General features: G+C 35.4%; 1 protein-coding gene across 2 annotated transcripts in view; it reads left to right on the top strand.

Annotated features, from left to right (window-relative positions):
- The window catches only part of LOC120541361 (cdc42-interacting protein 4 homolog), a 158,419-nt gene that overhangs the window by 119,541 nt on the left and 22,533 nt on the right, over positions 1–16,345 (top strand). For both annotated transcript variants that reach the window (XM_039772910.1, XM_039772911.1), the window contains exons 4-8: positions 3,291–3,438; positions 5,941–6,003; positions 14,523–14,627; positions 14,760–14,888; positions 16,000–16,146. In XM_039772910.1, the coding sequence (XP_039628844.1) occupies positions 3,291–3,438; positions 5,941–6,003; positions 14,523–14,627; positions 14,760–14,888; positions 16,000–16,146 (592 nt within the window). The remainder of the gene's footprint in view (positions 1–3,290; positions 3,439–5,940; positions 6,004–14,522; positions 14,628–14,759; positions 14,889–15,999; positions 16,147–16,345) is intronic.

Below are 16,345 nucleotides of genomic sequence, written 5' to 3'. Positions count from 1 at the left end.
ATAATGTGAATTCTACGCACGGCATTATGCATGAGGCCCCAGGTGTTTTTTTTTTCCTTAGTAGACTGCGTTCTTTTAATGTAGGGAGTGACATCCTACACATCTTTGATAACTGTCTTGGCCAGTGTAATTTTCTACGCTGTAGTATGCTAAGCTGTTAACGTCACTTCAGGAGAACTCCACCAAATCAATAGGCTAATTAAAATGGCAAGCTCAGTTTTGGTATGCACACTGGACCCCCTGGTGGTCATAGCAAAGGAAAGAATGAAGACAAAACTAAGTGCCATTATGAATAATGCTGCACATCCTTTCTATGACACACAAGCGCTGTGGACTTTCAGCCAACACATCATTCAGCAAAAGTCTGTCCATAAACGCTAATGAGGGCTCATTTATACCAACAATAAGTCTGCATAATGCCTCGCTGTGACTGACAGCCAAGTCAGAACTTTATTCTTTTTTTTATTTTCTTGCTTTATAGTCATTCTGGTGTATGTTTACTGTGTGTGATTGTACTTATTTATTTACTTCTCTACCTATTGCTTATTTAACGAGCTTCTGTAAAAAGCCAAATTTACTCCTGGTGACAAAAGTTCTGTCTGTCTAATATTTATCCTATCTAGTACCTGATGAATGATCACAACTAGGGTCTTGACCAGTTTGACTTAAATTTGAATCATGAAATAGGTGTGCTATGATATTACCAGTTAATCACCTTAACCTTCATGGTGCTAACCCAAATCATGACTTGGGCTTTGAATTGTTTGTTATTGCAGTTAACTTCAAGTCAGACTTGGGGTGATGTTTAATGATCTACTTTAAAGTGTAAAGCTCAAATTACTCACAAGACAGTGTTCTGCTGCCATCTAGTTGATGAAGTAACATAATGCTGCAAAAAATCATGAATAATTTAAAAAAAAGTGTTTTGCCTCTCTAGGGTAATATCAACATTCATGAGTGGGATGGAGCCTTCAACTAAAATAAAATGGTGTGTAAGTGAGAAGCAAAAAAAAAAAAAAAATTTAGAACAATCTGAAACTAAACCATTAGTTGAATTAAGCCAGGGGTGCCCAATGCGTCGATCACGATTGGAATGGGAGTGCAGGGAGATCGCGTTGCATTCAAAAATTTTTATTTTAAATGTTAGTCCGTCATATATCCTCCCTATAGTATTTGCCACTTGATTGACATACAGGGCGGCCAGTCTAAGATCTCTTTTCTTCTAACACACAGGTTATCCTGCACACATGATCAAACGTGCGAGCTACTGCAAAACTCCGGCTATCTAAGTGATCTAGTTAGCCTTCCCATTTATATCGACTAAAGAAAGAATTAAAAAAAAAAAAAAAAATTGTTGTTTATGGGCTGGATGTGGAATTGAAAGAGGATTTTTTTCTCTCACAATGTCACAATCAAAGTGCGTTTGTCTGATCTGTAAATCTATCATTGCCATTCCAAAGAAGGAAAATGTGGAAAGGCACTTTCGAACTGTTCATAAAAACTACGAAACTGACTTCCTTCTGAAAAGCAATATGAGAAAGAGAAAGGAGTGGGAACTAAAATCGCAGTTGAGACGCAATGGAAGGCGTGTGCACAACTTGACAGCATATGCTACAGAGCAGATTGAAAATTGTCTGTCAGACTTTATGCATGGTGCAGTAAAACTACCCTTGGAAGTACAATTTTTTGAAAAAGTTACTCAGGTAAATGTAACAGAGTAAATGTGACTCATTACTACCCACCTCTAATATATATTTATATATATATATATATATATATATATATATATATTAGCATTTTTAATGTAGGCAGATCATTTCGACCTGGTCATTGTAAAAATAGCTCGTAAGCCGAAAAATTGTGGGCACCCCTTATTAGGCAATAGTGTTGACAATGTGAATTGGTCACCAAACGTTGTCCCAGATAGTGAATGACGCTACACAGCCGAACCGGCACGATATGCCTGATGACGTCAGTCAGGTAACGCCGCAGTGGGGTACAGTATCCATGTGGCAAAAAGGTAAAAGGATTGTGATCAAGTGGACAGGTAAATTAATATTTAGTTATTTTAGCACTATTTTACAAGTAACACTATTTTAGGAACTCATTTAACACAATTTACAGTTAACATAAGTGTTCATTCTTTAACTTCTCTGTTGCATCTGAGCTTTGAACTTTGAACCGATTACACTTGACCTTAAAGGTAATGCTTTTTAACCTGCAAAGTAAAAATTAAACATGACCACAACTTTAGCTTCCAGGAACTGTTCTAAAAAATTAGTGTAGTTGTGACATTTTCACTTGTGCTCATTTGAAAAGGAAAGGATTTCCTGTATTCTTAAACAAGTGTTAAAAACTACTTTGAAAGTTAAAATATTAAAAAAAATCTATTTTGTAGAACAGTGTCTTTTTAAGTTATGTATTAATATAAGCACTGTTCTTTGTTTTTCCTTCTCTTTTTTTAACCACCAATGTTTTAGCAGTTATGTATTATAAAAAAAGATTAAGAATGAAATTATGCCAATCAGGTTTCTGGTTGTGGGGCGTTATCTGAGATTTTTTTTGTACACAGGCTATTTTTTTTTTCTTTTTTCTACATCTAAGAGATTTAAGTTTGCTTATACAGTAAAATGAGTGCCTATTGTCCTTTTATATTTGAATTAAATACAAAATTTGAAGTATTTTTCTCTGTTTTATATAGTACCTTGCACATTTTTTCAGAGAATTTTAAAGGTTTTATATTTTGCTGAAAGAGAAATAATGACTAATTTGCCCCAGTCTGCCTTACATTAATTTTCTCTTTCAAAACGTTTCTGTCTTAAGCATGCAAGTTTTCTATAAAAATCCATATTGGCACAATAATAATTATCTTTTGCATCGTAGAATATATGAAAACTGTTAAAGGGACTGTGTACTTCTTGTAAGCATTGCACATATGTGGCCTTTAATTACAGCATGTATTAGAGGCTACTACAAAAATGAAGTCGATGTTAGTAATTTGCGAACTAGTCTGTTCTTAAATAGACCTGATGTTATTTGTCACAAAAAATAGTAATTAAATAGCAGGTCAGTGCTATTGACCCATCATGTGTACAATTATGTATTATGAATGCGGAATGTGTCCTCTTCAGTTTAGTTTTTTCATAAGATGTCAATTATTTTAACTGTGATTTTAAACATAAAAAATGAATTATTCTTGTATGATGTGTTTATATTGACAGAATACTGAAGTCTTACATGTATTGCTTTTGCCCACAATCATTTTCTTCTTGTGTATTTTTCTTTTTAAGGTACACACACTATCAATCCTTTTTGGACATCCTTAATGAGATGAATGACTATGCTGGGCAGCGAGAGGTCATTGCTGAGAACATGATGATGAACATATGCATAGAGCTGACTAAGTACTCACAAGACATTAAACACGAGCGGAAATCGGTGAGGAGATAGCATCCAGCAACTCCTGTCATTTTTGATGTGCCACATGTAGCTCAATGAAACATTGTTACTATCTCATCTTGATTTATCACCACTAGTTTAAAAAAACCTTTTTGTTGCTAAAATGCAAGTTTAATCGATTTAGAAATGGATATCATTCAGAAATGGTTCAGAAATTGGCACACAACAGAAATTTTATTATAAGTTTAAGATTTTTAGAAACTGAAAAAGAAGGGTTAAGTCATCTACTCCTTGTTATTTTCAGAGTGTTAAAAGATAAAAATAAAATGAATTTAAACACATAATTGAATTTGGTATAATTTGCACCTTAAGCTTTTATTTTTGAGATGAATTGTTGAAAACTAGAAGGTTATCCACACAGCTATGAATTCCTTTATTGCTTCTAAGCAGCTCAATTCACAATTTTCTGATCTTTTTGTGAAAGACACTGTAGATGGAAAATACGCTTGTGATATTATAATATTAAGGTATTTTCACATTTGTTGAAGCCTGATAATTTACATAATGTATGTTGTACTTTCTTCCCTTGTGAATTTCACTTGTTTATGTGTCAAAAGTAATTAGAACAATGTAAAATTCTATAATGATTAGTTGTTACATCTAAACAGATAGAGGCCTTTGTCTACTGTCAACACAGCTTATAGTTAAAAATATACTGATTACATAAGTATTCATTACTCTTTTATTTTATATGCCTCTCCAGTATTGCTTGGGCCTTGTGCATCAGTCCCTTGGATTGTTTAAAAGTGTACACTATATGGCAAAACCTTTGTGATCACCTGACCATCACACCTATATGAGCTTGTTATACACCCCATTCCAAAGCCATGGGCCGTAACATTAACAAAACTCTTCACTGGAACCCAGAAGCCTCAGCCATTATCCCTCTTCCACCAAACTTTAAAGTAGGCACTATGTAGTCGATAGGTAGTATTCTACTGGTATCCATCAAACCCAGAATCATCTGTCATACTGCTGATTGAGCCCAGAGAACACGTTTCCACTGCCTCAATGGCAGTGTACTTTACACCACTCCTACCACCACTTGGCATTGTACAGTATATAGTGATGATAGTTTTGTGTACAGGTGCTCAGCCCTAGAAACCCACTTCATGAAGCTTCCAATGCACAGTTCATATAGTGATGTTGATTCCAGACGCAGTTTAGAAGTATGCTATGAGAGATGTCACAGATGGTTGGCAATTTTTATGTGCCATGTGCTTCAGCACATAGTGGCCCCACTTTGTGTCAGAGCTGTTCTTGCTCCTCACTGCCTCCACTTCTCCATAATGTAGCAGAGCAGAAATATCACATACTTGTGGTAAACATGGCACCCTATGACAGTGCCACATTTAAAGTCACTGAGCTCTTCAGTATGACCCAATCTATTTCCAATGCTTGTAAATGGAGATTGCATGGCTGTTTTCTTGATTTTTATGCACCTTTTCACACTGGGTACAGCTGAAATACCTGAACCGAATATTGTGGTGGAGTGTCCACATACTTTTGGCCGCATAATGTATTTTCTGTGCACTTTGTTTGCTTGTGTTGAGCTTGGCTGACATAAGCATAGTTTTCTCTTAGATTCTTATACAACTTACTTTATTTTCTTTCAGTCATAAATATTTTTCCTTCTTGATGAGTAGCTTACCCTTTAGATATTAATTCAGTTTCTGTTGTCTCCTACACACTTAAGCTACATATTGTTGCTTCACTCTGTACCAGATTTAGAAATTTCCCTTCTATTTGGCAGTGTCTGACAGATTTGATGTATGGACACAAATGTTGATATTAGACATAGTACTTTAATGTTTTCTAGAGAAGCATAGCAGCCATGTCATTTTACTTCTTATCCTAGGGTCTTTCTTGATTTGTTTAGTGAGTGCACACTATGAAGTAAGCATATGTGGCAAGTGATCTTAATTTATTTTTTAATTTCATACAACATTCAAAATTAAGCATGGTTCTTTGTTTTCTAATATGGTTGGCATATAAAAAATTGAAGATTTGAATGGTCTCTCAAAATTAAAACTAATCCTAAACAGCTCTGTAAATTTCACAGATCATGTCTCATGACATATTTTCATAACTAGTTTTGAATGTGACACTGAAGTATTCAAGTAAGCATCTGTAAAAGCTCTTAGTAGACAGCTTATGTTAACAATATGTTAGCAACGAGTTGAATTCATTTTTTATTGCGGAAATTGGTAATTCATGTCTTTTAATCTACATATACCACATAGGAATAGAGGAACCTGATTACACTACTTTAGGGATACTGTAACAATGGGACTAAATCATCATTTATGTTAAAACTTTATGTTCTCTTTTTACTGCTAACTGAAATGCTTTGTGTAAATTGTAACTATCCTATGCCATTTGAAGTTTTATTATTACACAATCATATTGTAAATAGTTATGTATGATTTTTCTGGTAGGTAAAAGTATGGTATTTTAATAATATTTACTATTTTTTTGCAGCACTTACTTGACGGCAGAAAGTCACAACAGCTCCTGGAATCTAGTTACAAGCTACTTGAAAATGTAAGCATGTTTTATCCCTACAAAAGTTTTTCATGTTTGGATGGAAGTGGATATGTGCCAAAGTAGAAATTTTAGGTTCACTGATGCCTTTGCATTGATTTGCCTACAAAGCCTGTATGATAAGACCTGCCAGTGAATTCCAGAATGATGCAACACGAAGTCCACTCTTGTCTTGAACATTAAAGTATATAACTACATAGCGCTTTATTTGTCCCAAGAGAAAAAATTAGCTTATTACAGTAGCAAAATATTATTGCAAACAACATCCTCAAATACATACCAGAATTACAAAACCGAAAGAAAACATCTGACTTGGCCAAAGATAAAAGGAGCGGTCACGGTAAAGTGTTATAAAGGTGTATTGTGGTAAATGGAAGGAGCCCCAGTAGCATTTCTTGGAAAATACTTAATGATAGTGTCTCACAGATGGCATTGTTTATAGTGGCACTCAGTTTGGTTTTGATTCATCACTACTGCCTCAATGGCACCAGCATACCTCCCATAGCTTAGCCTGCCTTTTTAATTAGTTTTGTTGAATACAGAGAAGCCCACCAATCATCTCTGTGTTCATCATTAACTCTTTCAGAGCTATTTTTTTTTTCCTTTTGTCCCAATGCTGAATATGTTTCCAAAAAAATTCTGGTTTCTAAAAAGCACAGAAAGCCATATGCATATGCATTGAGTATTTTGCTTTGCGCATTTGCTTTGCTTTCTCGCCCAATGTCGATGCCATTCTAGACTTGGTTTACTTCAGTGCTACTCACACACATGCATGGATTCAACATCAGTGAGTCTATCAGTCCTCCTAGCAGAGGGCCTACCTATAACGTAATGATGAGTTTTATCGACGTTTACAGCTTTTATCACCCTTTGCCCCAGATGCCCTCAACCCCTTGTGTCGACAAAATAAGCACCCCCCCTCAAAGAGATAAACTGCTGCTTTATAAAATATTCGCCATGTTACCTATTGAACACTGGCAGTCTTCATACACCTTTCTTCTGCATCCTTGTGTGTCTGAACCTCTTTTGCTTGCTTGCTGGTAACTCTCTCAAGAACAATCTTGTATAGCCTTCCTCTCGGACTCTTTCTCATTTTGAGGCACCTTGTTTACATCTTTGAAGGCAACTCTCATTGTGTCCATTACATATTTACTCCTCCTTTTGTGTCTCAACCTCTCTTGTGCGGCACTCCTTCTTTCAAGCACGTCACCAAAACCATACTGACCATTCAAATTCCTTGGAGGGATTACACACACACACACACACACACACACTGTAGCGTTTTATTATATAGTAGATTTACTTTGAAATTAAGAATTCTGTCCAGAAAAACAAATGTACCATATGCCTAACACTTCAAAAAATGAATTTGCAAACACAAATACCTAAATGCTTGTGGAATGAAGGTTTAAATATGAGAGTGAGAAAGAGTGTACAAAATCTACAGTTAAAAAATATTAGTTCCAGTAAAGAAAATATTAGTCCCAGTTAAATGTCTGCCATGGCAGGTCTAGAGAACCTAGTCTGTTCTTGGTCCTTTTTTCTGGTATTCTTTCTTTTTCCTAGAGTTCACACTTTGGAAATAGTGCAGTTAAGTGCTGTTTAAAGTGTGTGGCTTTCAGTTAACTTTTATTCATGTTTATGTATTATAAAGAGAAGGGGTTTGCTCTTGTGCTCACTATTTTTACCTACAATGATGCAAATAGGCCAAAATATATTAAAACAATACTTCAATAAATAAAGAAGCTAAATAAAGTGTTGAAAATTGAAGAAAAAAAGTACCAAATAAGTTTAAGACAAAAGAGCCATTTCTGGGCTACATTCACTTGTATTAAGCCTTTGTCAACTTGATAATGTGGCCTGTCCAATTTCATCTTCAGTTTAATATAAAACATTTTATTCGAATTTCTTTGAATATCTCCCTTCTCTTTTAAGTTATGGCTTTTTTTCCTCATCCCCATGAATCTTTAAACTTGCAGTTGGGATATGAGTTGGCATAAAGTGAGGGCGGCACGGTGGCGCAGTGGTAGCGCTGCTGCCTCGCAGTTAGGAGACCTGGGTTCGCTTCCCGGGTCCTCCCTGCGTGGAGTTTGCATGTTCTCCCCGTGTCTGCGTGGGTTTCCTCCGGGTACTCCGGTTTCCTCCACAATCCAAAGACATGCAGGTTAAGTGGATTGGCGATTCTAAATTGGCCCTAGTGTGTGCTTGGTGTGTGGGTGTGTTTGTGTGTGTCCTGCGGTGGGTTGGCACCCTGCTCAGGATTGGTTCCTGCCTTGTGCCCTGTGTTGGCTGGGATTGGCTCCAGTAGACCCCTGTGACCCTGTATTCGGATTCAGCGGGTTAGAAAATGGATGGATGGATGGATGGAAGTTTAAAGTGCCTTTGGTTATTATGCTGATTTAAAGTCTGTTTTAGGAATACTTCCATCCAAACACTGATATTGCTTCCACGGTCAGGAATGGCCATTCGCCTGGTTCTTGGTGTTCTCTGTTCAGTGATATTGAAGGTGGCACATCTTAAAGACCGCTCTTCTCCCTCCTGTCATCTTGAAGGGTGTATCATTAAGTGGGTCTCAGAATAATATTATTATTTAAAACCATTATTTTTTTTATGCCATCTGAAATGAAATTGGACAGATTTTTTGTAAAGGCAAATTTTATACGCATCATCACATTCCATGTAAAAATATGCTGTAGCTGAACATTTGGCACTTATCTCCTTCTAGTCTAAGTAGAAATTTAATACTTGTTTCTTGAGAAATAAATAGTAATGCCTGTTGTTGGGTGGTGCTGGCTGGCAGGTGGCATGAAAGAGGAATCTACATTTTAAATATCAGTAGTAAAGTTTCTGTCTGGAAAGTGAAGATGATATTATTATTGCCCCTCCTTTCTTGGTAGTAGAGAGTTTAAAATATACATAAACCTGTAGAGGTAAAATATATTTTTAATTTTAAAAGATGTTCCATCCATGGGAATAGCTTTAATTGTGATATATTGTAATAGTATTTTGGTATTGAAGTCATAATGAAACCAACTCGTCTTAGTGAGGTGGGTGTCAGAGGCAGAGTTTCAAAGAAAAGGCCATAATCTGAAACTGGCAAATACAAAGTAAAGATTAAAATCAGTAAAAGAACACAAACATTAGATTGTAGATGACTGACTTTTGCCAGCATCCTGGAGTCATCCTTTCACTGTTGCAGAGACTGATATGTGGTGTGTATTTAAGGAAGCGGCCAGCTGAGGACCTATAAGACATCTGTTTTGTCATACCACAGACTCCGATTCAGCTGTGCATCTGGGCTTTCCACTTCTTTCTCTTTTCTGGTTTGGTCCAGTTTGCCATGTTCTCTTGTGACAGCAGTGGACAGCTTTGTATGAAATCTTCAGTTTCTTGGTAGTCTGTCATATGGAGTAAGCTTCATTTTACAAAGCAACAATCGGCTGACTTTTTTTTTTTTTTTTTCTTTTTGGCTATTTTTTTGAGCTTCAGGTTGTTAGTACCTTGCAACCTATGGAAAAACTATTTACTTTCCTTATTAAACAGATTAACAAGTTTAAGCTGTGCTGACACAATTACAAAGGTTTATCTGATAATTAGCTGAAAGTGAGGTTTTACATTCATAATATAAACAATTAAATTATAAACTAGTCATTGCAAGCAGCAATAGCCATTTGTACATTAATGTTGTCTTGGCTATATTTTTAAATCAATTTTATGGTAACTTAATTAAAATGTATTTTTTTTAATCAGAAACATGAAAATGTTCTGGGTGATTGTAAACTTTTGAACATTAGTGTACTTTTACTGAAGTCTTAGTTTAAATGAGTTGAATATGTGCAAGTGAAGTTTAGTAGATTTTTGTAGAAGATGTCAGTACAGCTTAAGCAGACTTTGTGTTTAAAAATATAGTTTGTCTTTAACATGCAGTATATGATCTTTTGCAGCCAGGGGATTAACAGGTAAAATATTTTTTGAGTAAAATACAAAAGGATAAGTGAATAAGTACTGAATTTAAATGCATGCAGCCCATCTCTTTGTACTACAGCAATATTTACCACATTATGTTGTTATTTGAGCAATATATCTGGTGCTTTACATACACAATGATTTGAAAATGAGTGCTTAATAAGAATAAATAAAAATTCTTGAAAACATTCAACTTTTAACCATGCAATTAAAGAAAAGCATCTGCGCTGTGTATTTCTGTAAGCTTTACAAAGTGCTTACTGTTGATGTTTATCATCCACACTTCATTGCATGGTACAAAATTCAGTCAAAGTACCTTTCTGAATGGGCATAATACTGTTGCACGCAGGTTTGTTCTTACCTGTATCTTTGTACAGTTAAAGTAGTTGTTTCTTTGTACAGTTAAAATAGTTGTCTTGACGTAAATGTTGGATTATGTAATAAATTAGGCTCTTATGGTGCTTTATGTCAACATTTAATTTTAATTTTGTTACTACCACATCTCCCCTTGTGCTTGTCTCTGCCCTTCACAATGGGATTGCTGGCTGAAATGGAAAATAAGTAGTTTACATTCAGTTTAGAGTGCCTTTGGAGTCGCATCCTTTTGTACACGTAGGCAAATGAATGTTGGTCTTGTTATTTAGTGTTATTGCAGTCTTTATTTCTTTGTCACACAGTATGCTACAGGGCTAAATTCTTTCCAGGACGAGGCAGCACTGGCTGTGTGAAATTAGTCAGTTTTTGTATACAGTATGTTCATAAATAATCTATTGGCACAACACTGGAGCAATTTTTTACTTTTTTTTTTGTGCCTAATTTGCTCTTGTTTGACCATTCTGAGCCAGTCATTATGTTGAGTTTAGGTTCAAGTTAAATCATTTTTATAGCTAAGCTGGATTTTAATTTACTGACCTGACCTTCTTTAATGTGAGGTATTGTGGGTTTTTTTTTCTTTTTTCTTAAAAATGCGGAACATTGTTTGAAAATGAAATCATTTTTTTAATGCTCTATACTCGCTAATCTTCACACTGATGTTGCTTCCTCAGAGAACAATTCCAGACTAGCAGCCAAGTTTCAAATTTCATTCTGCTTGTACTTTTTGTAATTTTCTGAACAAGTCAGACTCAGTCATATATATAGTTACACTCATTAATGGCAGGTTATTTCAAAGTTAAAACATCTTGAGAGTGAATTGGGATGGCTTTATCACAAAATTGTGTTCCTGCAATAGTCCAGTACTGGGAATATAAGCTACCATATAATAGGAAAGCTGTAACTACTACATAAGCTGACTTCAGAAGTTCGAAAATAAAAGAATTTTAAATGGTAATAAATTCTTCTTTAAATCATTATGGTTGAATTATGAAGTACAGTTGTTGCTTCTCAACAATTTGTCACAATACATTTTTTATTCATTGCTCTGCTCATGTAATAAAGCACCAAAGACCTGCTTCAGATGCTGGTGGCTACCAAGGTTATTCCATTAGCCAAGAAGATATCCCGCTTGTAAGCAGTGTTTTGTCTTCACAGGAAGCTGGAGCTTGAAGTGTTTTAGTATTGTGTCCTGGATAAGGTATCCCCATTTGATTATTGGAGGTGAAATCTTTGTGTGAGATTTCTTCCAGGAACTGTTATTTATTCTAAAGATTCTACCTTGTATATCACAAGTGATTTTAGGCTAACTAAACTCTAACAGCATGAGTGTGTGCATGCGTAAGAGAGAATTCTCCATGATGAACTGGTACTCCTTCCACAGGTTTTGGCTACTATGTTGTTTCTTTTGTTGTAAGAGATTTCAGTCCTATATCTATATAAATGTTGTTTTTTGGTTGCAAATTAGGCTCAGCATAATTCCTTTAAACAGTTAAGTTGTTTGGCTGATAATATAGTTAATCATGAAAATAGCCCAACACAATAACATCAAAAATGTAAGTGGCAGTATGTGGGTTTTTTGACGCAGTGTTAGTACTAACACAGACTGTGCCTAAAAACTAAATGAGTAATAGCAGCGACTTGCATAATTGAGTCCTTCTGAAAGTGAGAAGGAGGTGTTGAAATGTCTGTTTACAAGAATAAAAAATACATGTCGCAGTAACATGCTCTTCCTATGTCTCAGAATTACAGTAACCTTAATGAATAGAAGCATTTAATACAAAAATGGTTATTTTCCTCAGCATATTTTCTTTTACCTTTATTCTAATTTTTGACATTAAGATGCTAAATTGACTTGGTATGTTTAAGCATGAATGTATATGAGCCCTGCAATGGACTTTATTCACTACCTTAGTTGAAAGTGTTCTAGATAAATCCTTGCAGACTTAACACTGTCTTATCCACTATTCTTTTACATATCAAAATAATTTAAAATATAAAAGTTAAATTGATATCTGTACAGGAGCATATTTTCTACATTTAAAAATCGTTCAGCCTTAAAGGATCTTGCTTGCCGCAGTTGCTATCCACTGTTACCTGTATTTGTTGACTCCACCTGCAAGTAAAGAATATTTTAGTATCATTTTTTAATGCATTTTTATTTGTATACTGTTTTCACCTCATATTTCATACGGAGTTTAGTTTCAGTTTACTTTTTTGAACTTTTGACTATTTCTACTTTAGGGTTTATTTTTGGTAACTTAGTTTTTAATATCAGAAAATCAATTCAGATTTGTTTTCGTTTTAGCTTTAAAATGGCTATTTGGTGAAGATTGTAAGAAGTGAATGCAGTGCCTGCATAGCAAAGAGATTGTAGAAATGTGTAGATTGCCCATAGCATGCTCAGTGGAGACTTCTTTTGCTCAAAACATCTTACTTTAAAGTAACTAAAACTTGAAAGTTTTATAAAGTGTGCTACACTTTGTAGTAGTATCCATCCCTTCAACTAGAAGGCTGTGTTTATAGGGAATAAAATTGGGCAAGGGAAACCATACTAAATATATGCAGTTACAATAGATATGGCAGTTTAACTTGTAAATCTTATATCCTGTCAAAAATGAGCATAACAGCAAGAGGGAAGGTGGTCATCCTGCATCATGAAGGTTTCTCCCAAGGAGACAGATCCTTACAGAATGCCAAGGACTAAAACACATTGTTCGCCACAGAAACTGAGTGCAGCAAACAAGTAAAAAATCAAGCTTACTTCCCTTTGAAATCAGAAGATGTTCAACACCACTATCACCTTAGAACTGGGGGAAACCTCTGGGACCCTGGTGCACCAATTTACAAATCGAAGAAGTCTAATCAGAAGTTGTCTTCATGGAAGAGTTGTGACCTAAAGGCCATTTCTCCAAGGTGGAAATAAGCTGAAATAACTTGTCAAACAAACAGTCAGGGACCTGAGGGCTAAGGAATGGATGTTTGTGCTCTGGAGTGACGAGTTGAGATTTTAAGTTTCTTTCTAACAAAGGGACGTTTGTATACTGAAAGACTGGAGGACATGGTACATGGATAAATGTCTGCAGGCAGCAATGAAGCAACTTAAGGTTCCCTGTGAGTGTGTGGCTTCATTTCTATAAATGGAATTGGTTGATTTAATCAAGATTTATGATGATAATTATAATAAATTTTATTTATATAACTCTTTTCTCATACTCATGGTGCTTAACAATTGGCCCCTCACAACTGAGAAGTACAGGCATATTCTCATCTTTCATGCAGTACTATCACCAAGGTTTGATGATTGTTGATTGGTCCCAACTTCATTCTGCAACCTGACAATGATGCTAAACACTAGCCAGAATCTTAAAAAGCTATCTGGAGTATAACAAGAAAATCCTTCAACAAATGATATGGCCCACACAGAGCCCTGATCTCAACAACATTCAGGTCAGTCTGGGAATACTTGCAGAGACAGAAGCAAGTAAGATGTCTCTGCAAGTAAGACAGTGAAAGTCTGTGGGAAGTTTCCCCAAAAAGCTTGGAACAGCTAACTACAGGAATACGTTCAGAAACGGCAGGACAGTGGACCTAAGTGGGGTGGTCACACCAAAAAAATTAATTTCATTGATGTTTTTCTTCTGTTTACTTCACTTTCTAGAAAGTTTATTGATTAATAAAAACTATTCACGGCATTATCTTTGAAAACATTCACACTTTACAGCATTTTTTCACAAGTGCCTAAGACGTTTGCTTGTTGTATTTGTGTGCATGCAGACATATGTATGTTCTTATATTTTATACGTGGTGCTTTATTCATTATCTGTTGTTTGAATTATGGTACTATCACTGTAGTCTGTAGAAGGTGCGCAAGTAAGAATGTAATTGTTCTGTGTGCATGTGACGGTGAATTTGAACTAATCATGGTGCTTGAAAAGGCGATGTTTTACATTCATACATTTGAAAATTTCACCGTTCTCTGTACAAGTCAAAATAATTACCATAGAAACTTGTTTTGGATGAACCCATTTCAATAATCAGATTGGTTGTCTAGTAACTACTGATGTTCAGCTGTCTAGTACATCAGTGTTTAGTTTATAGTATGGTTGAAAAAAAGACAGCAGGCTTGCATGTCTACAAGTGTATCCAGTTTTATGTTATCTTGGTTCTCTCACCCATAGAGCAAGCGGCGGTTTGAGCGGGAGTGGAGAGAAGCAGAAAAAGCCGGTTTAAATGCTGAGCGGATAGATCAGGACATCAATGCCACAAAAGCTGATGTAGAGAAGGTATTATTTGCCTCTAATTGAATTAACAAGAAAAGTGTGAAATGTCAGTCAAGATGTGTATCATTGACAAAGCAGAAGCTGTTAGCATTGTACTGGTGACAATTTTTTTTTTTCCCTCCTTCTTTTTCTCAGGCAAAACAGCACGCAAACTTGAGGGCTCACATAGCGGAGGAATGCAAGAATGACTATGCAGCTCAACTTCAGAAGTATAATAAGGAACAAAACCAGTTCTATTTCACAGACATGCCTCAGATATTTAATGTAAGGAATGGGCACAACTTTATGGTCTGCCTAGGCTACAGCCCCTGCAATGCATATATTTGGTTTCAGGATGTTGCATTGTGTTGTTTTGAGACTAAAGCCAAGATGTTTAGTTTAAAACATGTTTTAAGGCTATGAACTAAACCAAGGGATAAATCAAGCTCACCATCTATTGGATTGGGATTATGAGTATATATGTAAATAATATCCTGGTAATGGTGAAATTGTAAAACGGTATAAGCTTAAGTGTATTTTGTAGATTTTGACTAGCTGAATAAAAACTTTTCAATACCGACTGCACAGAGCAATAAAAGATTTGCGTTCAAGGGGCATTTTGTGCAAAGAGGAATTTTTGGGTGCAGAACCAAAAATGAAGGAGTTTTACTCTCTATTAGTAAATTAACACTTGTGTTTATATAGTAAGGTTATTTTATTTTCATAATAAAACAAAATAAGTTAATGTGGCACTTGAATTAAACATTAATACTTACATAAGACATCCACACTTGCCCTTTTCCATTTGCCTCCAAACAATCAGTATAACAATAGAACACTTTGATGTTCGTCATGTTACTTTATAAGGTTAAATGTTCATGCAGCTCACCACCTGTGAATAATGTACAATTATAAAATCTGTGATGGTCTTAATTGACCAAAGAGGTTTTACCATATAGAAGGAGACTGAACAGATGCAATGGGTCAGATAAGATCATCCTGGCTTTACGTTTCAGATGAACAATAGAGTGAACCCACAGGAGGGAGGCTATAACCAGTCATTTAAGAAATAGTGTACAGTGTACACCAGTCTTTCTAGTTAATTCCAATCTTTGGTAGAGCTATTGTCATACAAGGTCATTATGAAGAAGGTCAAAACAATGTTACTGATCACTAGTATTTGAAACTTTTAAGTTGTGGAAGCAACACTGATACCACATGATGATTGCATTTTTCTTAATACTCTTTCACATTATAGGAAAGAAAATAGCATTGTTTAGATACTTTATATTAATATTTAGCAAATTGTATCAATTATTTAACTTGTTCATTTTTAAAATGAAGGTACTTTTTAATACAACAGATTAATTTATATTAAATGGATTTGCATTTTCAGAAGATGCAGGATATGGATGAGAGGCGCATCAAAAAGCTAGCAGATGGTTATCGCACCTTTGCCGACATAGAACGTCGTGTGATACCAATCATCGGAAAGTGTCTGGATGGCATTAACAAGGCAGCTGATGTAATTAATGAGAAGAATGTGAGTAGCCCATTTGAATTTAGTCCCAAACACCTAATCTGAGCAGACCTTTGTTCTGTGCATCTGTAAGATGCAGTACTTGATTTATCTGAAATTGACGTTAGTGACTGGAGCAAGTGTTGTTGGTATATGTCCTAGACTCTTATTTTAGCTAAGTCGTAGATGACATTTTCTATTTAAGTTCTACTTACCTTATCGA

This window comes from Polypterus senegalus, chromosome 12 (assembly GCF_016835505.1).
Source record: "Polypterus senegalus isolate Bchr_013 chromosome 12, ASM1683550v1, whole genome shotgun sequence".
In the NCBI taxonomy this organism is placed as follows: Eukaryota; Metazoa; Chordata; class Cladistia; order Polypteriformes; family Polypteridae; genus Polypterus; species Polypterus senegalus.
The sequence above is the reverse complement of the archived record's forward strand: the minus strand, read 5'-3'. Positions and strand labels throughout refer to the sequence as shown.